General features: G+C 41.0%; 1 protein-coding gene across 2 annotated transcripts in view; it reads left to right on the top strand.

Annotated features, from left to right (window-relative positions):
* The window catches only part of EGFL6 (EGF like domain multiple 6), a 76,683-nt gene extending 68,138 nt beyond the window's left edge, over positions 1-8,545 (top strand). For both annotated transcript variants that reach the window (XM_075265045.1, XM_075265044.1), the window contains 3 exons: positions 425-520; positions 2,281-2,546; positions 4,855-8,545. In XM_075265045.1, the coding sequence (XP_075121146.1) occupies positions 425-520; positions 2,281-2,546; positions 4,855-4,947 (455 nt within the window). In that variant the 3' untranslated portion in view covers positions 4,948-8,545. The remainder of the gene's footprint in view (positions 1-424; positions 521-2,280; positions 2,547-4,854) is intronic.
* The last annotated feature ends 8,071 nt before the right edge of the window (positions 8,546-16,616 follow it).

Raw genomic sequence — 16,616 nt, 5'->3', positions numbered from 1 at the left:
AAGGAGACAGGTGTGGTGGAAAATCAATTAACAAGGTGAAGGAATAGGACAGTGTTCAGACAATGCAACTTAAAACTCTAAGCAAGTTATCAAACTGCACACGCCTCCTGCGCCGCAGCATGCTATCAGAGGGTGGCGCAGAGACCAGAACAGGTGGATGTTACACTCTATTAAAAATTATCGGCATCTGTGGTCTAGTATGAAGGATAATTATATAGACGCTATGAATATATATATATATATATATATATATATATATATATATAGACACATACACTATAATTATAAACCCAATTGAATGGTATAAACTGAATGTATTAGTGACGGTCTTTTTAGAAACTTTATGGCCATTTTATTTTCATTTGTCACATAATTAGCACATTATACTAAACATGATTATATTATTGGTCTTCCATATGTTTAGAGGTGTCCATAGACTGCAGCTTTGATCGTGGAGCCTGTGACTGGAAACAGGAGACTGAAGATGACTTTGATTGGAAACATACAAATCGGAGCCATGGTAAGAAATCCAATCTCACAAATAAGTGGAATTTCTTCAACCATTTCAACTATTTAAGTGGTTACATTTTAACAGCATATGCATATGGTAGGTTATAGCATTTTGTAAGCATGCATATGGTAGGTTACAACATATAGTAAGCAGCATGCATATGGTAGGCTACAGCATATAGTAAGCATGCATATAGTAGGTTGCAGCATATAGTAAACAGTATGCATATGGTAGGTTACAGCATATAGTATGCATGCATATGGTAGGTCACAGCATATAGTAAGCATGCATATGGTAGATTACAGCATATAGTAAGCATGTATGTGACAGGCTGTTTCCTACTTTGAGAAGTTTTTCATTGACATGTCCGTACATTTATACATTTGTGTAAACATCAGCTGACGAATATACAGAGATGACTGGTGCTACATAGGTACTGCTTTTCTCTTTTTCTATGAGTATATCACAGATCATCTTACTGTAAGTTCCTTCTCTTGTGTCAACCACCAATTGACTGACATAGTTCTCCTTTTACATAGCTCATAGCAGTAGATTACAATCTGACTCCCAGCGGTTTCTTTTTGCTAGATATGTTATGGTGTTGCATATGCCAGATGTTAGCAAATCTTACCAGAGTTTATAGGTCATGAAATACATTGCTAAATGGTGGTAGTATACAGTTACAACAGTAATAGGTACAGCATTCCATTTGGTGTTTTTGGTTTTCCTATTTCCATGTGAAAGAGTCCAAATGTCCATTGGCAAAACAATCTAAGCATAACATTAGCTTTACTGACAGCCACAGAAATTTAAGATTTGTGCTATGATGATAGATGTCCAGTAGTCTGGTCACAATGAATAGGAGAATTGGGGGGAAAATAATTTCCAAATTTAAAGTTTGCAACTATAAACTGGGATAAAATCTATATTACTATTCACCTGTATGTTCCTGTGGCAATCCAGTTTAGGCTTTATTTTTGTTGTCTTGGATTTTTGTCACAACCAAACAGCATGTGAGCACTGCAGCCAACCTATGGCCACAGTGATCACTTGCCATATTACTGACAACATTGCTCCCATCACTGAGCCACCATGCCAGTAATATGACAAATGACTGCTGCAGCCATTCACTGGATGCATGGTCACATGTGGTCTGCTTATAAACAGAGATTAGGAGGAGCAAAGGAGAGCCAGCTACAGAGAATCAGAGAGGGCAATTCACATGGAGGAAAATGGCGCTGAATTTGGTGTGGGATTTCAGCGCTGAAAAAAACCCTCCCATTGACTTCAATGGGTTCTTTTTTCTGCTAGCAGAAAAAGGAGCCCATTGAAGTCAATGGGAGGCTTTTTTTCAGCGCTGAAAGTAAAAGTAATGAAGCTCCCAGAAGGTTTTAATGCTACTAGATACTATGAATTCAAGACAGGGCTAAAATTGTACAAGCCTCAAAGCCCACCTGCAAAAAACTGTGAACATACCCTAAGCAATTCATGGCTGGGTTTCAGAAAGCTCCTGTATTCATGGTCATATGCATTGGCAGCCTGTCAAGACAAAAGACATAGATGGTTAGAAAATCTTTAAAATCTCTGCCAAATTTGTAATTATTTGCAAAAATGTTGGGCTTTTAATGGTTTACACATTTAAGCAGGCTGTTGCTCATGGGAAAACCTTTAAATATATATTTTATTTCATGTATGTGATATTGTATGCCTAGAACTCATACTCAGCACTCTCCACAAATATGGTAAAACTATTTCTTTTTCTCAATCAGGTACTGGGTTTTATTTATCAGTTCCTGCTAGTGTTGGTCACAAGAAGGCTGTTGGCCGCCTGAGGCTCCCATTTCCGAATCTAAGCTCAAGCAGCAAGTCTTGTTTAATTTTTACTTATCGTCTTGTTGGAGAAAGGTTTGGAAAGCTACGAGTGTATATAAATGAAAACAAGAATCCAGTCTGGGAAGAGAGCAGAAGTAAAGATGAAGGCTGGAGGATAGCAAGGATTGAAATACCTGAGACACATGGCAGAACACCTAGCAAGGTAGAGAAGCAAAGAGTATTTCTTGAAATTTCTGTTCCAAAAAGCGATAATAAGGGATATGTCACATTTATCTCCTGCCTTAAGATAATCTATATGCCCCATTAAGTCATATGTTTATCAGGTGAACAGCAAATTATTTTATTAAATAATTGCATTTAATGCAGAATAGCCTCTGCACTGAGTACTGTTAAAGTGGATCTGTCCTGTTTTCCAGGATAAATGGAAAACCCATGGGTGGTGCAAAATAAAAAAATATAGTCACCTACACCCAGCTCTCTTTCCACATGACATGTCTCCTCGTTCATTCAGTGCTGGACGTGCTAAGGGTCCCATGACCAAATCAGTAGCCTCAGCTGTTACGTGTGCTTTAATAATAATAACAATAATAATGATAATACATTTTATTTATATAGCGTGAACATATTCGGCAGCGCTGTACAATTTGTAGGGTTCAAGTATAGACAAAAAGATACATTATAAAGAAATATTCCGAAGGCCCTGCTCGTAAGAGTTTATAATCTGTGAGGTAGAGGGGTGACACAAGAGGTAACAGGGGCGGCATCAGAGGTAAGATTGCTTATAGAGTGGTCAAACAATTTTGTAATAGAAATTACTGTCATTACACAAACATAAAACTATATCAGCCATCACTAGTTGTGTTCTTTAACGTGTAGATGGTGCAGTATTGGTTAAGTCACTGCTGATATGTCACATGTGGGGTACCAGCATGTGACTGCTGTGGCCAGTGGTTGGCTACAGAACTCACTGAACCTAGTCACTGCCAGACTGGTCCAGCCCAGCATCAGTGAGAACAGAAGACACGCCACTTCAGTATCACCTCTTTTCTTATTTTCCACCCTTGGAGTTCCATTTATCCTGGAAACTCCTTTAAGTGAAATAGTCACATCCAGACACATATCTTTATCATTCTTAATGTATAAAACATAAAATAACTACTTTTGTGTCCTATGGTTGATTCCTCTTTACTTATATAGTGTTATATTGTGGTAACAAATTCTGCCGAGTGCTACATAGATAAAAAAAAAAATCCCTCACATTTCTCTCTGTCCACTGTGGCTCATAAACTATTTTCTATGTCAAACATGTACACACAAGGATAAATTCCATATGAATCTAATTAACCTATCAATATGGTCTTGGAGGAGACCAGAGTACACAAAGCAATCCCACACAAGTACAGAGAGAAAATATACACTCCCGGCAGATGCGGATAAATATCAAAGTCTTATTAGATGTTCAGTTTCATAACAATTTCAGGGAAGTCTGCTATTTCTTCATGGAAAACCCATGGAAATGCAGACATTGACAATTAGGGTTATCTAATACTCTTATGAAGTATCTTTACATCAAAGAGAATGAAGTAGGAGTCACTGTGAAAATTATTAGTATACTGAACCAATATAAATAATATAAATATAGCTTATGAACACAGTATATATATATATATATATATATATATATATATATATATATATATATGTCTTGTTGTTTCCATACACCATAGCAGCGATGATGTACCTGCGTAGAAACAGACCACTGACATTTCCTAATAAGCTCAGAAGAGTGAAGCTGATCTCTAAGCCATCACACTTCTAAATTCAAGTTCTCAAAAATGTTAAGGGGTTCTCACCCAAAGAAAGGGATAAGTGAATGACCAGGGTGTCAGTGTAGAGATCACTGCTGAATGCAAACCGGAGCTTCCCCTGTGTTAATGGAGCAGTAGTGTGCTTGTTTGACCACAGGTCCATTCACTTCAAAGACATAGCACTGTACTCAGCTACCTCCGAGAGTCCCATAGAAGTGAATAGAGTATTGGTCATGGATACATATCGCTGCTCCATTCCCACACACAGCACCTGAAAAACCCTGGTGGGTGGGTGGAACCACAGCAATAAGACACTTTTTCCTCTAATACAGTCTTAGCAATGAGTTAGGGACTTAAAGACCAAAATTGGCCTTTAAGTAAAATAAGCTAGCCTGAGGTCTAGGTGTAAGGAGTAAAGCTTAAGGTGTTAAGCATGTGTGTACAGGCCCTGTAAATAATAAAGTAGTAGCGTAAAATGTAAAATGCTATGCATTCATTGTATACAATTTCTTTTATATAAGTGATGTTCTCTTTGAATTACACGAAGAGCAAAGTGAGAGTTCATGCCGATTTAGAAAAGTATGTCATAGCAAATTAGAGTTCACTTCTGAATTTCTGGAGAAAAAAAGATAGCGATAAAAGAAACACCAATAAGCATCTTGTACGCCTGACATGGTAACTTATGTTATTGTCTTTTTGCAGATTATATTTGAATCTGAACGTGGGAAGGGGAAAAATGGTGAAATGGCTTTGGACAATGTCTTCCTTGTCTCTGGACCATGCACTGAAGACTAACCGCAAGAGAAGACTGTCTCAAGAGAACATTTTTCAGTCTCTAACACTAGACTGCACATTTTGTGCAAACTACAAAATGTATTTTTAACTTATGTTTACTATATTTTGTTACTTTTATGTCTTTCCCACCCTGGGACAGTCCTATATTCAACTGTGCCCATCATTTCCCCACCACCAAAAGCCAATATCAAAGGAATAAGGACTTCCTTCACAGCACTTAAAAAATCAGGAGTCGAGAAGCTTGATGTCTGAACCCTGCGATACAACTCAAGCAGATGTCAGCAGTCAAAACTGAGAAACATTTGCATCTATAACAACTTTGCCTTAAAGGGGGCTTCCCAATTAAACAACACCTTCTCAAACATCAAGAATCCCTAAGGGGCCACACGGTGGCTCAGTGGTTAGCACTGCAGCCTTGCAGCGCTGGAGTCCTGGTGTTCAAATCCCACCAAGGGCATAAAACCATCTGCAAGGAGTTTGTATGTTCTCCCCGTGTTTGCATGGATTTCCATCCCATATTCCAAAGACATACTGATAGGGAAAAATGTACATTGTGATCTCTATGTGGGGCTCACGATCTACATTTAGAAAAAAAAAAAAACATCAAGAATCCCTTTACTTAGTTAATAACTGGGACTCCAGCTGCTGAAACCCCCAGAGATATCTGCGGGTGGCCAAACTTTTTCTGTGAAGCAAACTAACCAATATATAAGCAACCATAGCAATAAAACAATGTCTAAATCTAGAAAGGACATATTTTGGTCAGGTTAGAGGAAGCAATATTAGTATTGTGTTGCATATAACACTTTTTGTGCCTTGGTGATGGTGTCCCTTTAACTTTATTACATGCAAGGTTAAGTGACATGACACTTTTTAGTGGTTACATAAATATAGATAGACAGCCATCATGTTTACATGCAAGAAAATTACATGAACATATTTTGTTCAAAGTGAGCAGAACATGTTCTAGATAAGGAAATTGTATTTACAGGCTACTATAGTCAAATACGACTTGCCAGTAAGGTGCTCAGTCATTTTCTTTTGTATTTTATTACACTTTTTTACGCTGTTACATGTTAAACTATAGAATTTGTTCATTTTCTTATTGTAAAGTATTATATAGCACTTTTATGTGCACTGTGAAAACAATACTTGATGTTATGCAGCATGTACTGTAGCTAAACAATCTGGGCAGTATTTTTAGAATGTTACTTCCATTTGTCTTTTTGTTAAACCATATAAGAGGATTATATTCTAGAAAAGTAAAATGGGCTTATTAAAGGCTTAGGGAATGTTCAACATGAACTATGCTCATGTACTGCAGAAGCAATAAAGCGCCTTACATGATTTCTTTACAAACTGCAATTAATTCAGAAATTGGACGGATTCATAAAGAGAGTTCAGTACAGCTTTCTGGAAAGGGAACTATAGGGAGAGGATGAATGAGGCCAGATCTACACAGCTCTCTGTGGGTTTAGGCAATCCCTTACAGATCCTTTGATAGGAACCCTTCTATAGAAGCTATAGATAAGGAGCTGTTTCCAGGGAGGATTTTGGCTATGGAGAGGTACTGAGCAGTCTTATAGATCAGGTAACCCCCGTGTTAACTTGATGGTAAACTGGACCTGCACACTGAACTGTGCTGCCTTTTATACAGATAAATAGAACATCTCTAATATAAACCCCATGAATTTAACTTATAAACTTCTAGTATACACTAACAAACGTGAGCGTCCTAGCTGATCCCATGCTAATGCTTCAAGTCCTCACAATAGCAAAGCATTGACTGTAGCAGTGATGTGTTGACATGTTGCTGTGGCCATTGACTGGTAGAGCTGGGTATAGTGGACAAGGGAAGTACTGGCACTGGAGCAGCAGAGGATGGGTAAGGTGAGTATTACTTGGCTTCTTTATTTTATCTTGTTATCAGCCATTTGTGGGTTATAAAACTCCTCGTATCACATTGAAATCAATAGGTAAAAAACCCTCCCATTAATTTCTATGGGGAGCGCGCGTATACCGGCACCCATAGAAATCAATGGGATCTGTTGTCACGCCGCTCATTCTGAACGAGTTTACGTTCAGAATGAGCGGAGCGTAAACTCCATGTAAAGGCTCCCTAAAATTGTTATTTCATGAGGCATGCAAGTACTTAAAGGAGTATTCCATCTCTGCTTAAAGGGGTTGCCTGAGCAAAAAAATATTCTTTTAAATAGGCCAGTGAAGGTAAAAAAAAAAATCATACTGACCCGCCTCCGGTGCTTCGGTGTCCTCCTAGTTTAGTCCGGTCCTGCAAGTGATTGGGCTCAGTGGTTCATGTGTAGCGGGGATTTCCACTAGAAGAGAACAACGGACTGGAAGGACCATACCTTTCTCGGAGGCACCGGAGCAACGGAGAAAGGTGAGTATGATTTTTTTTTTTCCCTTCCCCCAGGTGAAATAAAAATACATTTTTTACCTAGATAACCCCTTTAAGCTAACTGAAGTATTTTACCTAATACATGGTTGTCAATCTTGCTGTGTTTGGCAGATGCAGCTGAATATATCTCATCAGCGCTTACAGCTTGTTGCCTAAGTTTCAGTTCATCTGCAATCTAGTTGCAGTGATGATCAGTCATTGTTCCCAGCCATTTCTATTCTCTTTTTCTCCAATTAAGCAGTTTGTCAGCACTGCAAAGTGATAACAACTAGAATGGGATATGATCTGCATCTCTGTTATCTCTGTAGTTGAATCCAGACATAACTGTGCAATTTATTACAAGCACACTGTTCATCTCAGAAGTGCACTGCTGGCCTGAGCTGAGAACCAGGAAGTAGAAGGGAGAGGGGACAGAAGAGCAGGAGAAACCCTCAGATGAGAAACCCTTTAAGCTGCTCATAGACAAAATATATTTATTTGCAGACCTTTGGCAGATCCAGCTAAATTTGGTAAAATCTTTTGAGAATCTTATGTCTGTGGAGGTCATATAAACAAGCTGAATTTTCCTATAATCTCAAGTTAAATATCTCACATGTAAAACCAGCTTTCCACATGTTAAGAGAGCTGCCCGATTCTCTTTAAAGAAATTCTTTGCCATCCATTTGGACTTTACCTAGGATGAGCTGCATGTGGGTAAGCTGAAAATGGCTTTTAGGCTGAGGCCCCACATTGCGGAAACGCAGCTTTTATTTTTGTTGTTTTTTTGAGCCAAAGCCTTGAATAGCTACAAGAGGAATGGGAGATATGTATAAAGTACTTATATTTCTTCCTTCTGCTCAATCCCCTCTTGGCTTTGGCTCAAAAAAATGCAACACAATCTAACAAAAAAAGCTGCGTTTCCACAACGTGGGGCTTTAGTCTTAAGCAAATTTCAAATATTGTCCTTTGTAACCATTATTCTTCAACATTCATTACACAGTATTTTTGTAAGTATATGTTTTTCCTGTATAATTGCCATAGAAATTGAGAGCTTGACAAAATGAATGTAGATGCATAGCAAAAATAGCAGAAAATCCTGTTTCCATAGAAAAAAGCAAATCATGTATTATTGCGCTAACAAACCTCTCAAATGAACTGAATATGTGTTGATAAAGTGACGCTATGATGTGGGCAATGTATTTGGGTATTTTTTAAATTAAAATCATTTTGTTTAACCAACATGGATTTGATTGCAATAATTACGAGTTCCAGAAGTGAAGACAAATCATAACATCTAGACGGCACACATTTTCACATTCTGATGAACTAGAAATGCAGCCAGATGGCATACACACAAGAGCAACAAACAACAAATATAATGTTTGAGTATTCTGATTTAAGCAAGATGTCTAAATTAGGTGGTAAGGGAAATGTCTACTGCGCTGGTGCCAAACTGTATTTCATTGGCAGTCCAAGGCCTTCAGTGTATGAGACATAATATTGGATTTCATGCTAGTGTCTGAGGGGTCCATTCTACCTTCTAATGTTTTCCCCCCAACTGACACAGGAAAAGGGAGACAGATACATTCTCAAAGGAAAGATCTGAATATGTTTTCCTTCTGCTCAAATCTGTTACACATTTTGTTTAACAAAAAAATACCAGAAAACAGAAAGCTCCACAATCTATTTTACATGTAAGTATCTTATGAATGAAAATCAGAATGCACAAACCATGAATGCCATGCCGGAAACAATACAGATTTGTACAATCCTCAGGCTATGCAGAAATCCTACTAGTGCAGCCAGACGTTGGAGGGAGCCTAGAGGCCGGGAGTAGTAGTAGTTTAACCAGTAGTGGTCACAGTGGCACATTCAACCAACTCCACCAGCTCTTCTCCTTGACTGATAGAGAGATTAGGGGCTTTGCAGGATACATGATGGTGGAGTTATTCTGCCTTCTGGGCACATCCTAACAGGTTTCTGCCTTCATGAGCCAGTTGATAGTCGGAGTGATGGTGAATGCAGGTAAATGACCTAGGACACGTGATTGCAAGGAAATAGTTCACAACTTTACTGGATAACAATGTAAAACAGCAACCAACAGCTTCCACAATAATGGAGGCATAGGTCTTACTCATAGGTTTGTGGAGGAGGGGTGAGCTGGCGATGGTAATTCCACTATACTGTGTTTTGATCTGACTCTCTAGGTATATATGCCAGTCTCTTGGATTAAACGCGCGTGTATTTTGGCAAAATACACGTGTAAAAAATGCATGTGTAAAAATAGGACTCCCATTGACTTCAATGACATTTTACACGTGTATTTTGACGTGTTTTTTTTACACGTGCAAAAAATGTCATTGAAGTCAATGGGAGTCTTATTTTTACACGTGTATTTTGCCAAAATACACGCGCGTTTACTCCGTGTGAACGGGCCCCTACCCAGGTTGCCCAGTCTGTGCAGCAGAGGGTGTACCCTAAGGCCTATGCTGTAGATATCATTACATAAAGTGCCATAAAGTGGCACTAAAACTCTCCAAACTTCTCCTGACAGTTGAAGTCAGCTTACTTCTCCCTTTCTCAGGGCTGCAGCACAGTTGCATAAGCTTTGCTTTACCTCTCATACTTTCCTCTTTCATGTGATTGTCTTACACTATTGAATAAATCTATCTCGCATTAGAAAAACTTTTCCAGTGGGATCTTCTTTTATACTTTCCTCTTGGGGAGCTGGATAGAACACATCTACTCTGTATGGAAAACTCTGTCTCCTGCCCTTTTCCAGAATTTTGTTGGCTGGACCACACCATCTGCTCTTAGTTCCCAGTCTCCAATGGAACAGCCCATTTAAGAGGAAATTCACACTTTCAAATACATACTATATACATAATGCATAAATGCACGATCCACAGTGGCACAAACATAGCAAAGACAGTGCAAACAATATAAACCAAGTTTCTTAATGTTATTTTTATTTTTGGAAGGTTCCTTTTTTCTATGCAGTCAGGAAAATGTAAACAAAAAAGAAGGGGAAATGTGTCTGTTTTTAGGTTTCACATTTTTTTGAATAGCAGTAATTACAGTAATTTTTATGTAGCTAAAACATAGTGTTGTGATACCGGGTGGGACTAGAACCTGTGATATGGGTGCAGTATTGGTGATTTTTTTTATTTTACTTTCATTTTTATTTGTTTTTTGTTTTGCTTTTTTACATTGTGTCCCACATAAGGCTATAAAGCTTAGTTCACACTGAGTTTTTTGGTCAGGAATTTGAGGCGGAATCCGCCTCAAATTCCTCCCCAAAAAAACACCTCACCATACAGTCCTGTTTTACCATTTTCCTACATGTGAATGGACCCTAAGGGTAAGTTCACACAGGGGTTTTTGGTCAGGATTTTGAGCCCGTATCCGCCTCAAAATCCTGACAAAAAAATGGCTCCCATTGAAATCAAAGAAAAGGTGAGATGCTCATTCTTTCAGGTGGATTCGCCTCGCGACATCCGCCTAAAGACACTCTCTCCCAATTAGGCCCATTCATTTGGGCCTAATCCGGAGCGGAGTGCACTGCACCGGCACCCAATTGGGGCTACCCGTATTTTGGACCGGAACCTGAGACAGCCTCCGCCGGAGCGTTCACACTACCGTCAGTGTCTCCGACAGCTAGTGCCCACTGCTAATGCCTGTTCAAAATCTTGTGCGGACATTAGCATCGGACACTAGCTGTGTCCGTGACATTTTGGATTGATTTAAATGGAGACCGGGTGCGTTCTTCTACAGTCCGTGCCTGTCCTTAACTGTCCATTCCCAAAGATGTCCGACTTTTCAAGCGGACAGCAAAAACCTACATGTCGGGTTTTGCTGTTCGTTTGAAAAGGCGTACATCTTTGTCAGGGTAAGTTCACACGGCGATTTTTTGGTCCGGAACTCCGGGCCAAAAGCCGGGTAGCCGCAACTGAAAGCCTCCTCCTAGTCGGGAGTGTCTTTTCAAAGAATTTCAATGGGAGCTGTCTTTTTGGTCAGGATTTTGAGGTGAATACGGATTCTAAATCCTGACCAAAAAACCCTGTGTGAACTTACCCTTAGGGAGGATCATGAACATAAATTTCCCCCATTAAGTTGTATAGGTGCATATTACAGATTTCTGCGTATGTAAACTGCATCTCCCTAATGATATAAGGAGGGGGAGATTTAGATTCATACATTAAACTACAGATCAAAAAATTATTATTTAGAAAATGACACATTTTAGTAACTTTATAGAACATTTCGCCTGTAAATTTAACAGGGCCCTACTTTGGGAAGATGAAGATCTCATTATCGTACGTGACACAGCTGTGTTTAGTAATATTGACAGATGAGAGAAAACATGTATAAACAACAACAGACACCATGTTCTAGGTCTAAAATCATCTGAAGAAGTGATAAAATCCAGAACAAAACAGTGTTTTATATCAAGTTTTTATGTTCATCATTTGACAGTAAATGGAAAATGCTTGAAAATTATTGCAATGGGTTTTAAATTGTTAAAGTTATAAATTGTCGGGTATTGCATCTTGTGGCTAAAAACTGTAGTTCTGTGGAATGTTCTATGAAGCATAATACAATTTTTCCATAGTGGAATCTGGAGAGGCAATCTTCCTCCTCAAAATCCTCTCCAAAAACCGTTCCACACCTGCTTTCCATTGCCTTCAAGGCAGTGAGGATGGAAGCAGTGATGGATGCTGGAAAAAAAAGCATCTTGCCAAATCTGTGGATGAATCACCACGGAAACTGAGGTGCGAGGCTTTATGTTTTGTTAATCTCATTGTATAAGAGGGTAGTCATGTGTACAAGCCTGTAGCAGAAAGACAAAGTTGCACATGTCTTTTTTAATGGGCCGTCAAAAAATTTCCCATTTTTGTCCATTTTCATCGGTCCTTCAGTGGACTCAAGTTAATAAAGAATCCCTGAAAATGGATGCCCCACAGATGCAAAAGAGACCCCAAAGTATAATTAGCGAATGGCACAGGGGAGGTGAGAAAACATAATCAGGGCTCGTTCACATCTGCGTTCTCCTCTCCGTACTGCAGGTTTCTGTTTCCTGTATAAAACAGAGCAGGAGACGGAAACCTGCAGGAGTCTTTCTCACCCATTCATTTGAATGGGTGAGAAGGCTGTCCGGCCGTGAGCAGACATGCAGTACTCTGTGTCCGGATTAAAAAATCCGGTTTCGCGGCGGAGAGCATAAAACGCTCACGGCCGGACCCGGTCTATGCTTTCCGTCTTCTCCGAGGAGGGCGGAGTTTCGGCCATCACTGCTCTGTGCTGTGTAGAGGAAGCCGGAGCAGAGCACATGGAGCTGGAGAACAGAAAGCAGAGGGGATTGTAGCGTGGTAATGGAGGATGGAAGGGGAGAGACAGGTTTGTTTTACATGAGACGGCATGTTGGATGAGGCTGAGGGGAGTGAGTGATGTAGTTACATGGGACTGCACGTTCAATGAGGCTGAGGTAAGGAGTGATGTAGTTACATGGGACTGCACATTCAATGAGGCTGAGGTAAGGAGTGATGTAGTTACATGGGACTGCATGTTGGATGAGGCTGAGGGAAGGATTGATGTAGTTGCATGGGACTGCATGTTGGATGACGCTGAGGGGAGAGAGTGATGTAGTTACATAGGACTGCACGTTAGATTAGGCTGAGGGGGAAGAGAGTGATGTAGTTACATGGGACTGCACGTTGGATGAGGCTGAGGTAAGGAGTGATGTAGTTACATGGGACTGTGTGTTGGATGAGGCTGAGGGAAGGATTGATGTAGTTACTTGGGACTGCACGTTAGATTAGGCTGAGGGGAGAGAGTGATGTAGTGACATAGGACTGCATGTTCGACGAGGCTGAGGGAAGCAAGTGATGCAGTTACATAGGACTGTATGTTGGCTGAGGGGGGAGTGATGTAGTTACATGGGACTGCACGTTGGATGAGGCTGAGGGGGGAGTGATGTAGTTACATGGGACTGCACGTTGGATGAGGCAGAGGGGAGAGTGATGTAGTTACATGGGACTACACGTTGGATGAGGCTGAGGGGGGAGTGATGTAGTTACATGGGACTGCACATTGGATGAGGCTGAGGGGGGGAGTGAGTTAGTTACATGGGGCTGCACGTTGGGTAAGGCTGGGGGGGTGAGTTATGTAGTTACACGGGACTGCATGTTGGATGAGGCTGAAAAGAGAGTGATGTTTTATATGGGACTGTATCATGGAGGGTCTGGGGGATTGGATTCATGTTTAGTGTGGTATAGGAGTCGTTAGCATGGAGGGAGACAGGGTTCTTTGGGTGTTTCTGGCATTTAAGGGGGAGCAGGAGATCTTTGGGGGTACTGCTGCATCTAAGGGGGAGGGCAGTGGCGTGCACAGTATTTCATGCTCAGCAGTGCCCCCCCACAGTATTACATGCCCAGCAGTGTCCCCCCCACACACACACACAGTATTTCATGCCCAGCAGTGTCCCCCCCCACAGTATTATATGCCCAGCAGTGTGTCCCCCTACAGTATAGCAAGCCCAGCAGTGCTCCCTCATACAGTATAACATGCCCATGCTGCGACCTGTGTCCTTGTTTGGAGGTCCCTGGGGTGCGTTTACTATATGGAGGTCTTTCCATAGATAATTAATATTTTTGTACTATGATAATTCTATGTTGTATTTGCACTCTAAAAATTATGGATATTGTATATATCCTTATATGTATGCAATGAGAGTGTCATTTACTTACTAATATATAGTATTATCTCAATTGGGCCTCCATTTTTTGTATGGTTGTACCACCTCATTATCTCTTTTCTTATATATGTTTTAACATGTATTTAAATAAAGTCTGATATATTTTTGTTAAACATTTTTTGTGGCATTGCGCTTTTTTAGCATAGTGTTTCAAGATAGAAAGAAGGTAGTATGACTATAGCCTGATATAAATGGTGTCTCTTTGTATTAATATTCCCCCAATATCCCCTGATACCCCCATGATATAACCAATCCCCCCAATGTGCTCTAAGACCATCAATGTCACCTGCTGCCACCATGTTTTTATACCCTCCTGTAATGTAACCTGATTCCCCCAATAATATAATCCCCCACAATGTCCCCTTATTATAACTCCCCCCCCCCCCCGATGTGTGAATATTATACTCACCTCCGCCATCCCGCGGTGACGCTGCTTCTTCTTCCAGATTGTGAGCCACATACAAGGTACCGGGAGTTCTGAGAGGACATGAGTGACCCGACACGGGGGGACACAAGGCAGTGATTATTCCACCACCTGCACCAGGACACGTAACTTGTCTGTTTTCCTCGCACCTTGTAGACCGCAGGGTACTTTTAACCTATATATCAGAGTGGTAGGGCAGGAGGCCTATGGCTTCCTGCTCTACCAGAGGCTCAGAATCACATCGGTGGAACCTTTTATCACTGTCTTTGCAAACCTGCCAAATATTTAACAAGTAGATCAACAGAACTGGGGAGAAGCGGCTTCATCCCACCCCTACAGGTGACTCTATAGGCCTATAGGCCGTTTTTGATGGTGTCATGATCACCACTTCCACCCAGGGATCTCCAAATAAGTGCAGTGTCTTTGCTGTCTTTGCCTCTGGTCTTCAACCCACGGCCTACAAGCTGGTTTCTTACGTTACAAGGACAAACCCAGGTTTGTCCTCCAGGTTCCAGGCCAACTCAGTCTCTTGATAAGATGACGTCTTCCATGTTGTTGAGGGTTCACAACTGGATCTGTGCTGTACCCATCCCAACTAGCAACATGGACTCTTTTCCATTTTACTGTCTGCAACATTGTCTAGCCTCTCCAATGGTAGTTCTGTGGCTCAGCCCCATTGTCTACGTACTGGACCCTACTCGGTTCACAGGTGCCATACTGAAGACCCTGCCTCTGTCCTACGGAGACATCTTGGGGCTTTTTGGATCTATGGAACCAGCTACCCCCAATGGCCAGGGGCGAGACTTCTGCACTACAAATACAGGAGGAAAGTACTGAAGTACATTTACACTCATAAATAATGATTCTGGAAGGGGGCAAATACTTTTTTTATAATGCTTACATTGGACGTGACTAGAAAGAAATAATAATAATTGTGGCTCCTGCTGGGTTGTCGATATAATTGGGTGATGGTTCTGCTGCGGATTGTGTCCTCTGGGAGGTAGAACGCCGAGCATGTACTGGGAGATGGTAATAATTGACCTCCCGGGTCTGAAGCCTCCATGATATGTACAGTATATATATATATATATATATATATATATATAAATATATATATATATATATATATATATATATATATATATATATATATGTGTGTGTGTGTAACAAAGAATGGACTGAATGAGACACGTGCGGCACCGCAGCATCACACAAACCCCTGACAGATGCACTCCATGAAGGTTATATGAAAGTCTGCTCTGTCACTTTAAGCCGTCAGCATAGAATCGGTGCAGAATATGGATAATAACATTCCTATGGGGTCTGACAGATGTAGCAGTGCTGACTACTGAGTCCCCGCTGTGTGAGGCTAGGGATAATGCATGCTCAAAACACTCTGACTATAGATAATATTAGATCAGGAGTATACGGAGCCCAAGACAAGACTAAGAAGCATCCAAAGACCAGGCTAAACAGAGCCCTAGGTCAGAATTAGATATAGCCCAAGACAGGACTAGACACAATACAGGACAAGGCCAGACACAGCCCAAGGATAGGTCTAGACACGGCCCAAAAGCAGGCTACACCAGGCCAATACAGGACTAGATACAGTCCAAGACAGGATTAGATACAGTCCAAGACAGGACTAGACACAATCTAGGACAGGGTCAGAGACAGCCCAAGAATAGGTCTAGACACGGCCCAATACAGGACTAGATACAGTCCAAGACAGGACTAGATACAGCCCAAGACAGGACAAGGTCAGACACAGCCCAAGACCAGGACTAGATACAGTCCAAGGACAGGACTAGACTCAATCCAGGACAAGGTCAGACACAGCCCAAGACCAGGACTAGATACAGTCCAAGACAGGACTAGACCCGATCCAGGACAGGGTCAGACACAGCCCAAGACCAGGCTACACACAGCCCAATACAGGACTAGATACAGCCCAAGGACAGGAATAGACACAATCCAGGACAAGGCCAGACACAATCCAGGACAAGACCAGGACTGAACACAATCCAAGACAGACGAGGACTTCAGCGAAGACTAGGACCAGATCAGGACAACCAAGAACTTCCATCATATTA

The sequence above is a fragment of the Leptodactylus fuscus genome, chromosome 2, assembly GCF_031893055.1.
Source record: "Leptodactylus fuscus isolate aLepFus1 chromosome 2, aLepFus1.hap2, whole genome shotgun sequence".
Lineage (NCBI taxonomy): Eukaryota > Metazoa > Chordata > Amphibia > Anura > Leptodactylidae > Leptodactylus > Leptodactylus fuscus.
This window is presented reverse-complemented; position numbering and strand designations above follow the sequence as displayed.